Source organism: Zonotrichia albicollis, chromosome 36, assembly GCF_047830755.1.
Source record: "Zonotrichia albicollis isolate bZonAlb1 chromosome 36, bZonAlb1.hap1, whole genome shotgun sequence".
Lineage (NCBI taxonomy): Eukaryota > Metazoa > Chordata > Aves > Passeriformes > Passerellidae > Zonotrichia > Zonotrichia albicollis.
In genome coordinates, this window is record NC_133854.1 from 1 (window position 1) to 10323 (window position 10323).

The 10323-nt window shown below is 64.7% G+C and overlaps 1 protein-coding gene across 1 annotated transcript; it reads left to right on the forward strand.

Annotated features, from left to right (window-relative positions):
* The first annotated feature begins 925 nt into the window (after window positions 1-925).
* On the forward strand, window positions 926-4400 carry ZBTB4 (zinc finger and BTB domain containing 4). Its single transcript, XM_074531491.1, is given in 6 exon segments — window positions 926-1261; window positions 1264-1859; window positions 1861-1930; window positions 1933-2123; window positions 2125-2241; window positions 2243-4400. Coding segments are annotated over 6 exon segments (2658 nt in total). The 5' UTR covers window positions 926-939; the 3' UTR covers window positions 3605-4400.
* Window positions 4401-10323: the final 5923 nt, after the last annotated feature.

The following is a 10323-nucleotide window of genomic DNA, read 5'->3' on the forward strand; positions in this document are numbered from 1 at the left end:
GGGTGACTCCAAATTGTGGTCACACTCACCCAGGTGGCACCAAATAAGGATTTAGCCATGCAGGTGACCCCAAAAAGTGAATCCAGGTGTCTGGGTGACCCCAAATAAGGACCCAGGTGACTCCAAGTTGTAGCCCCACCCACCCAGGTGACACCAAATATGGGATCAGGTGTCTGGATGACCCCAAAAAAAGGATTTGGTCATGCAGGTGATGCCAAAAAGGGCACCCAGGTGTCTGGGTGACCCCAACTAATGGATTGAGGTGACCCCAAATAGTGAATCAGGTGTCTGGATGATGCCACATCTTGGCCCCTCCTACCCAGGTGACCCCAAACCATGGCCCCACCCACCCAGGTGGCACCAAATATGGGATCCAGGTGTCTGGGTGACCCCAAATAAGGACACAGGTGACCCCAAATCATAGGTCCACCCACTCCAGTGACCCCAAATGTGGGATCCAGGTGTCTGGATGACCCCAAACCGTGTCCCCACCCCCTCAGGTGACCCCAAACCATGTTCCCACCCCCCGATATGACCCCAAACCGTGTCCCCACCCCTTCAGGTGACCCCAAACCGTGTCCCCGTCCATGCAGGTGACCCCAAACCGTGTCCCCACCCCAAACAGTGACCCCAAACCGTGTCCCCGCCCCTCAGGTGACCCAAACCGTGTTCCCACCCCCCCCCATATGACCCCAAACCGTGTCCCCGTCCATGCAGGTGACCCCAAACCGTGTCCCCACCCCCCCATATGACCCCAAACCGTGTCCCCGTCCATGCAGGTGACCCCAAATCTTGTCCCCACCCCTCAGGTGACCCCAAACTGTGTCCCCGCCCCCCCATATGACCCCAAACCGTGTCCCTGCTCCTCAGGTGACCCCAAACCGTGTCCCCGTCCATGCAGGTGACCCCAAACCGTGTCCCCGCCCCTCAGGTGACCCCATGCCCTGTCCCCCGCAGGTGGCCGGCGCGGGGATGGCTCCGGTCGTGGAGGTGTCGGACGCCGGGCACTGCCGGGCGCTGCTGCTGGAGCTGAACGAGCAGCGCCTGCGGGGCCAGTTCTGCGACGTCACCATCATCGCCGAGGACACCAAGTTCCGCGCCCATAAGAACGTCCTGGCCGCCTCCAGCCCCTTCTTCAAGCGGGCGCTGGCGCAGGAGCCCGCGTGCCCCTCGCCCGCCCAGGTGCTGGAGCTGCCGGGCGTGCAGGCCGGCGTCTTCTCCGACGTGCTCAACTTCATCTACAACTCGCGCCTGGCCGTGCCTCGCCGGCGGCCGCGCGGGCGCTGGGGGCCGTGGGCCGGCGCCTCGGCATCCCCTCGCTGCAGGGCCTGGAGGCCGGGCCCCCTCCTCCTCCTCCTCCTCCTCCTCCTCCTCCTCCTCCTCCTCCTGCTCCGGCTCCTCCAGCTCCGGCTCCTCCGGCTCCGGGGGACATGAACGGCACCTGGACGCCGCCCGCGCCCTCCGCCGCCGAGCTCAGCCCGGGCGAGGAGGCGGCCGCGGAGGCGTCGTCGCGTCGTCGCCGTCGTCGCTGCGCTGCGGGCTGTGCGGGCGCGGCTTCGGCTCGGCGGCGGCGCTGGGCTTCCACGCCAAGCTGCACCGCGGGCGCCGCGGGCTGTGCTGCCGGCACTGCGGCAAGAGCTTCATCCACGTCAAGCGCCTGCAGACGCACGAGGTCGGCTGTCGCGACGGCGACAAGGACGGGGACGGGGACGCCGCCGGTGCTGTCGGCACTGATGTCACCGTCACCGGCAGCGCTGTCACCGCCGCCGTCACCGCGAGCAGCACCACGGTGGCGGCGCCCAGGGCGGCCAAGAAGGCGCTGCTGCTGCGGCACCGCGCGCTGGAGCCGGGCGCGAGCAGGAGCCGCTGGTGAAGGTGGTGGACGGGCAGGTGCTGTACCTGTGCGGGGTGTGCCAGCGCTCCTACATGACCTGTCGAGCCTGAAGCGCCACGCCAACGTGCACTCGTGGCGCCGCAAGTACCCGTGCCGCTACTGCGACAAGGTGTTCGCGCTGGCCGAGTACCGCACCAAGCACGAGGTGTGGCACACGGGCGAGCGCCGCTACCAGTGCATCTTCTGCTGGGACACCTTCGTCACCTACTACAACCTCAAGACGCACCAAAAAAGCCTTCCACGGCATCAGCCCGGGGCTCATCGCCTCCGAGAAGACGCCCAACGGCGGCTACCGGCCCAAGCTCAACGCGCTCAAGCTCTACCGCCTGCTGCCCATGCGCGCACAACAAGCGCCCCTACAAGACCTACAGCCAGGGCGCCGTGCCCGACGGGGCCGCGCCGGCGCCCGCGGCGGCGCCAGGGGACAGCGGGGTCACGGCGTTCCCGGCGTCGGCGCCGCCGCCGCGGCCGGAGCCCGCCTCGGTCATCGCCTTCGGCCGCGCGGCGCCGTCGGTGATCGTGCGGGGCGGCGGCGGCAGCGGGGCCGCCTCGGTCATCGCCTACAACGGGCGGGCGGGCGAGGAGGCGCCGGGAGCGGCCGAGGCGCCGGCGGCCGCGCCGGTGACGCCGGCGGTGCCCATCAAGAAGCAGGTGCTGCGGGAGTACATCGAGGCGCAGCGCGCCATCGCCGGTGCCGCCACCGCCACCGAGGAGGGGACGACGACGACGACAACGACGCCCCCAAACCCGGCCGGGGGCGGGCGCACCATGACCTACGTGGCCAAGCCAGCGTACGCGGGCTCGGCGGGCGAGGGGCTGTGCCAGATCACCGTGCGCATCGGCGAGGAGGCCATCGTGAAGCGCCGCATCTCCGGCACCGACCTGCGCGGGGACGGCGCCGGGCAGCGCCGCGGGGACGGCGACAACGACAGCGACGCCGAGGACCGGCTCTGGCGGCCCTACTACTCCTACAAGCCCAAGAGGAAGGCGGGCGGCAACGCCGCCAACGCCGGCACCGGGAGCGTCGCCGGCGCCGCCAAGAAGGCGCGGTGGCGGCGCAAGCTGCGCTCGCTGCGGCGGGCGCCGGGGGACGGCGGCGACGGTGACAATGACAACGGCGGTGACAATGGCGACGGCGACGCCGCGCGGCGCCCGGGAGCGGCACCACCCGTGCCGGGTGTGCGGGAAGAGCTTCCCGGCGCTGCGGAAGCTGCGGAAGCACCAGCGGGGACACGAGGGCGGCGCCGCGGTGACGTCGTCGTCGTCGTCGTCGTCGTCGTCGGGGCGCGTGGGGCGGCGGCCGTCGCTGCGCTTCACCTGCCCCACTGCGCCAAGGTGTGCAAGACGGCGGCCGCGCTCAGCCGCCACGCCCAGCGGCACCGGCGGCGCTCGGCGGGGTCACCGCCAGGGTCAGCGCCGGGGTCACCGCAGGGGTCACCGCAGGGGTCACCGCAAGGGTCAGCACAGGGGTCACCACCGGGGGTCACCGAGGTCACCACCGGGGTCCCTGGAGGGGTCAGCGGGGTCACCACAAGGGTCATCGCAAGGGTCACCGCCGGGGTCACCGAGGTCACCGTCAAGGTCACCGAGGTCACCGCCGGGGTCACCGCCGGGGTCACCGACGCCTCCCACGGTCATCGCCTACACCCCCCCAGCCGCAGACAAAGGGGGGCCCCCGGTGTCCCCCGCGGTGCCCCCACCCCCGGGTGACCCCGGCCGCGGTGATGACATCACCGGTGACGTCACAGGCTCCGCCCCCGCGGGGGCGTTCCCGGTGCAGGAGCAGCCGCTGGCGCTGCTCTGCCGGGCCGCGGCCGGGGGGGACCCCGAGCTCGGGGCTGGGGGCGGGGCTGGGGGGGCGGGGACAGCGCCCCGCGCCCCTCCCCCGCCGGCCCCGCCCCCTCCCGCTCCCGGCGCGTTCCCGCTGCCGTTCGGGCCCCGCCTCGTGGCCGCGTTCCCGTTCCCGTTCCCGCTCCCGCTCGCGCTCGTCCTGCCCGAGCCCGAGCGCGGCTTCCTGGGCGGGGGGGGAGGGGCGGGGGGGGCGCCCCTCCCCCCCCCGCCCAGCACCACCCCCCCCCACCCCCCCGCCCCCACCCCCCCCCAGCTTTGGGTTCCCCGGGGGGGGGGGAGGGGAGAGGCCCCGGAATGCGGGGGGGGGGCACCTGAGGGGTGGGGGAGGGGAGGCCCCGAAAAATGAGGGGGGTCCTTGAAAATGAGGGGGGGGTCCCCAAAAATGAGGGGGAGATCCCAAAATGAGGGGGGGTCCCAGAAATGATCGGGGGGTCCCCAAAGTGAGGGGGGGTTCCCAAAAATGAGGGGAGATCCCAAAATGAGGGGGGGTCCCAAAACTGAAGGGGGTCCCAAAAATGATGGGGGGTCCCTGCCCTGTATTGGGGGCAATGGAGGGGGTGGGGGTCCCAAAGATGTTGGGGGGACCCCATAGGAAAAGGGGGAGGTCTATAATGGGGAGGGGTCTCCCATGGGACCCATAGAAAATGAGGGACCCCCATAAATTTGGGGAGCCCATAAGAGGTCGGGGGTCCCCATAGGGAATTTGGGGGATCCCATAAATTTGGGGGGGTCCTCTAGAGTTTTATGGCCCCCATTGAAGTTTAGGGGCTCCCCAAAAATGTTGGGGGTCCCAAAATCATTTCCCTGAGGAAATGGGGAGCCCCATAGGAATTTGAGAGGTGGGGTCCCAGGGACCAGTATGAGCCTGGGGGGGCACTGGGGATACTGGGAGGGGCTTCCAGTCACCCCAAAATGGTGGGAGGGGTCCCCACCCCCCCCCTCAAGCACAGGGATCCCCCAAAAACAGCAAAGCCCCCCCAAAAACAGCAAAGCCCCCCCCCAAAACAGCAAAGCCCCCCGAAATACGGGACCCCCCCCAAATACAGCAAAGCCCCCCGAAATACGAGGACCCCCCCCCCAATAACAGCAAAGCCCCCCAGTACAGGGAAACCCCCCCAGAAATATTTGGGCCTCGCCCCTCCCCCCCCGCAGCGTTTTGCACCCCCCCCAGGGGCCCCTCCCCCACCACGGGGACCCCTCCCCCCATTCGGGGCCCCCCCCACTATCCCGGGGCCCCCCAAAATCCCAAAATTCCCAAAATCCCCCAAAATCCCAAACCCCTCCCCCCCCCCCCTTTGGCACCTTATCGGCATCGCAGCGACATTCCAGCCGGGGGGAGGGGCGAGTGTGCAAGGCGGGTGTGCAAGGGGGCGGGGGGGTGTGAGGAGGGGCCTGGTGCAATGGTGGGCGTGCAAAGGAGGGGCCTGGTGTCGGTGTGAGTGTGTAAGGGGATGTTTGTGCAATTGTGAGTGTGCAAGGGAGGGTCTGTGCAATGGTGAGTGTGCAAATGGGTCCCTGTGCAAATCTGAGTGTGCAAATGGATCCCCATGTAGTTGTGAGTGTGTGAATGGGTCCCCATGCAATGGGGAGTGTGCAAATGGGTCCTTGTCCATTTTGGGGCGTGCAAATGGCTCCGTGTGCAATTCTGAGCGTGCAAAGGACTCCTCATTCAGTTGTGAGTGTGCAAACGGGTCCCTGTGCAATTCTGAGTGTGTAAATGGGTCCCTGTGCAATGGCGAGTGTGTAAATTGGTCCTCGTGCAATGGTGAGTGTGCAAGGCCCCCCCTCGTGCAAGGCCCGTCCCCCCTCACGCCCCTCGTGCAAAACCCCCCCCTTGCACACCCTGTGCCCCCCTTGCACACCCACGGCCCCTCCCCTGCTCCGTTTCACACCCACTCACACTCAGCTCACGCTCACGCTCTGCCACACCCGCCAAGTGTGCGAGGGGCCCCTGCAGGCCTTGCACGAGGGGGGGGGAGTGTGCACAGAGAGGGCCTTGCACGAGGACGGGCTGTGCTTGTGCAAGGCGGGCGTGGGAGCGAGCAGATCCTCGTGTAAGGGTTGTCCTCGTGCAGTGACCCGATCCTTGTGCAAATCCTTGTGCAAAAACCTCCTCCTCGTGCAAGAGGACGTTCCTTGTGCAAGGGTCCTCGTGCAAAGCCCTCGTGCAAGGAACATTCACACGTGCAAGATTCTTCCATGTGCAAGAGATGTTCCTTGCGCAAAGTGCGTGTGCAAGGATCTTCCTTGTGCAAGGACCCTTCTTGTGCAAGGATCCCCGTGCAAGGATCATCCTTGTGTGCAAGGGTCCTCGTGCAAGGACGTTCCTCGTGCAAAGTGTGCGTGCAAGGACCTACGTGCAAGAACCCTCGTGCAAAGGGGGTGTGTGCAAGGATCCTTGTGCAAGGGACGTTTCCTTGTGCAAGGCGCGTGTGCAAGGATCCTCTCGTGCGAGGATCTTTGTGCGAATTGTCCTCGTGCAAGGCGCGTGTGCAAGGATGGTCCCCGTGCAGGGATGGTCCCCGTGCAAGCCCCGCCCCTCCCCCCGCGGCCCCTCCCCCCTTTTGCACTTTCGTGGCCGCGTTTGCTACTGACGGAGCCCCCGCCCCTCCCCCACTGTCCCCAATGTCCCCTCCGTGTCCCCTCCCCCCTCCCGAGCGCACTTTAGGGGCAAAACCGAACAGAAACGGGCAAAAAATGGAGCGGGGACAGAACGGGGACGGGGGGGGGGGGAGGGGACAGGAGGGGACAGCGGGGGTGGCACCGGAAATGGGGCGGGGACACCGGAGGGTGACCCCGATGGGGGATGTCCCCAAGGGGGTGACCCTAATGGGGGATGTCACCACTGGGATGTCCCCAATGAGGTGACCTCAGTGGAAGATGTCCCCAAGGGGATGTCCCCAATGGGGTGGCCCTGGGGATGTCCCCAAGGTGATGTCCCCAATGAGGTGACCCTAATGGGGGATGTCCCCAGTGGGATGTCCCCAAGGCGATGTCCACAAAGAGGTAACCCCAATGGGGGATGTCCCCAAAGGGGTGACCCCAATGGGGGATGTCACCACTGGGATGTCCCCAAGGGGTGGCCCTGATCGTGGTGACCCTGAGGGTGTCCCCAAGGTGATGTCCCAAATGAGGTGACCCTCATGGGGGATGTCCCTAAGGTGATGTCTCCAAGGGGGTGGCCCTGGGGGTGACCCCAATGGGGTGACCCTCAGTGGGGATGTCCCAAGGTGATGTCCCAAATGGGATGTCACCATTGGGGTGGCCCTAATGGGGGATGTCCCCTATGGGATGTTCCCAAGGAGGTGACCTCGTCGGGTGACCCCATGGATGTCCCCAAGGTGATGGCTCCATTGGATGTCCCCAGTGGGATGTCCCCAAGGGGGTGGCCCTGGGGTGACCCCAATGGGGTGACCTCAGTGGGGATGTCCCCAAGATGTCCCCAAGGTGATGGCTCCGTTGGATGTCCCCACTGGGATGTCCCCAATGGGGTGGCCCTGAGGACACCCCATGGATGTCCCCAAGGGGATGGCCCTGTCCCCACTGGGATGTCCCCACTGGGGTAACCCCATGGATGTCCCCACCGGGATGTCCCCAAGGGGGTGGCCCTGTCCCCACTGGGATGTCCCCAAGGGGATGGCTCCATTGGATGTCCCCAATGGCGTGGCCCTGAGGGTGTCCCCAAGGGGATGGCCCTGTCCCCACTGGGATGTCCCCAAGGGGGTGGCCCTGTCCCCACCGAGGTGACCCCACACATGTCCCTCACGGGATGTCCCCACTCCCCCTCGTGTCCCCACGGCGTCCGTCCGTCCGTCCGTCCCCTCTGGGCTGTCTGTCCCCTCGGGAGTGTCCCCACAGGGGAGGGGTCCCGGGGGGTGGCGGGGGGTCCCCGGGGTGTCCCCATGGCGGGGTGGCAGCGGTGACAAATGTCCACTATTTATCTGCATCAGTGAGTGTTAGAGACGCCAATAAACACCGTAGAGCTGAGGCGGCTGCGGGGACAGCGGGGACAGGGGGGACACTTGGGGACATCGGGGGCACTTGGGGGGATTGGGGACATCGGGGGACATTGGGGACATTGGGAGAGATTGGGACATTGGGGGGATTGGGGACATTGCGGACACCCTTGGGGACATTGGGGGAATTGGGGACATTTGGGGACAGCAGGGTGATTGGGGACATTTGGGGACACTTGGGGACATCGGGGTGATTGGGGACACTTGGGGGATTGGGGACACTTGGGGACATCGGGGTGATTGGGGACATTTGGGGACAGCGGGGTGATTGGGGACATTGGGAGAGATTGGGACATTGGGGGGATTGGGGACATTGAGGACACCCTTGGGGACATCTGGGACATTGGGGGATCAGAGGGATTGGGGACATTGGGGACATTGGGGACATTGGGGGGATTTGAGACATTGGCAGCATTGGGGGCATTGGGGACATTGGGGACAATGAGGACAATGGGGACATTTGGGGACATATGGGATATTGGGGACATCGGGGACACTTGGGAGATTGGGGACATTGGGAGAGATTGGGACATTGGGGGGATTGGGGACATTGAGGACACCCTTGGGGACATTGGGGATCAGAGGGATTGGGGACATTGGGGATATATGGGGACATTGAGGGATTGGGGACACTTTGGGGGGATTGGGGACATCGGGGGGATTGGAGACATTGGGGACACATTTGGTGGATTTGCGACACTGGGGACAATAGGGACAGTGGGGAGATATTGGGGACAGTTGGGGACATTGGGGGAACATTGAGGGATTGGGGACACATTGGGGACATTTGGGGACATTGTGGGGATTGGGGACAATGGGGACAGTGGGGACATTTGGGACATTGGGGACACTGGAGACATTGGGGATATTGGGGGACAATGGGGACAGTGGGGACATTGGGGGACATTGGGGGGACATTGGGGGATTTGGGACATTGGGGACATTTGGGACATTTGGGGACATTGGGGGGACGGTTCCCATTGTGGGGACACCGAGGGACATCGGGGGTGACATCGAGGGGTCCCCAAATCCAGACCCCCCCCACAGAGCAGCAACAACCACGATTTATTGTACACGAACGGGGGGAGGGGACGGGACCCCCTTTTTGGGGGGGGTCCCCAATTTTTGGGAGTGTTCCCCCATTTTTGGGGGTGTTCCCCAATTTTTTGGGGGTGGTTCCCCCATTTTTTGGGGGTGTCCCTGAATCACGGGGGGAGGGGGGGCCATGAGGTAAATTTTGGGGACCCCCCCCCAGGTGGCACCGAGCTGAGATGGGGGGCAGTCCCTGAAATCTGGGGGGGTCCCTCGAATTTTGGGGTCTCTCCTTTTTTTGGGGGGGGGTGTTGATTTTTGGGGTTTTTTTTCCTTTTTTTCACCCCCACTCCAAACACCCCAAAAAGGGGGGGGACACCCCAAATTTGCACCCCAACTCTCGGTATCCTCAAAGGGGGGGGGGTCCCCACTTTCAAGCCCCTTCAGGATGGAGCCCCCCCACTTTTAGAGCCCCCCACATTTCACGTGTCCCCTGTCCCTCTTCCCCCCAAATTTCGGGGTGCCCTCCCTCTCACAGCAGATGGAATCACCCCAAATTTTGGGGTCTCCCCCAAATGTTTGGGTGCTCTGCTCACACCAGATGGGACTCCCCCCAAATTTCGGGGTGCCCCCCCTCAAAGCAGTTGCAGAACCCTCCCAAATTTTGGGATTTCCCCCCAAATTTCGGGGTCCCCCCCTCACACCAGATGGGACCCCCCATCCCTAAATTTTAGGGTCCCCTCTCACACCAGGTGTGGAACCTCCCGCCCCCAAATTTTGGGGTGCAATCCCACTCACAGCAGATGGAATCCCCCCAAATTTTGGAGTCCCCCTCCCCAAATTTCAGGGTCCCCTCCCCAAATTTCAGGGTCCCCTCCCCAAATTTCGAGGTGCCCCCCCTCTCAAAGCAGCTGTAGAACCCTCCCAAATTTTGGGATTTCCCCCCAGATTTCGGGGTGCCCCCCTCACACAGCAGATGGAATACCCCCCAGATTTCAGGGTCCCCCCCCCAAATTTCGGGGTGCAATCCCACTCACAGCAGATGGAATCCCCCCAAATTTTGGAGTCCTCCTCCCCAGATTTCAGGGTCCCCTCCCCAGATTTCGGGGTGCCCCCCTCACACAGCAGATGGAATACCCCCCAGATTTCAGGGTCCCCTCCCCAAATTTTGGGGTCCCCTCCCCAAATTTCGGGGTGCCCCCCTCACACAGCAGATGGAATACCCCCCAGATTTCAGGGTCCCCTCCCCAAATTTCGGGGTGCCCCCCTCACACAGCAGATGGAATACCCCCCAGATTTCAGCGTCCCCTCCCGAAATTTCGGGGTGCCCCCCTCACACAACAGATGGAATACCCCCCAGATTTCAGGGTCCCCTCCCCAAATTTCGGGGTGCAATCCCACTCACAGCAGATGGAATCCCCCCAAATTTTGGAGTCCTCCTCCCCAGATTTCGGGGTGCAATCCCACTCACAGCAGATGGAATACCCCCCAGATTTCAGGGTCCCCTCCCCAGATTTCAGGGTCCCCTCC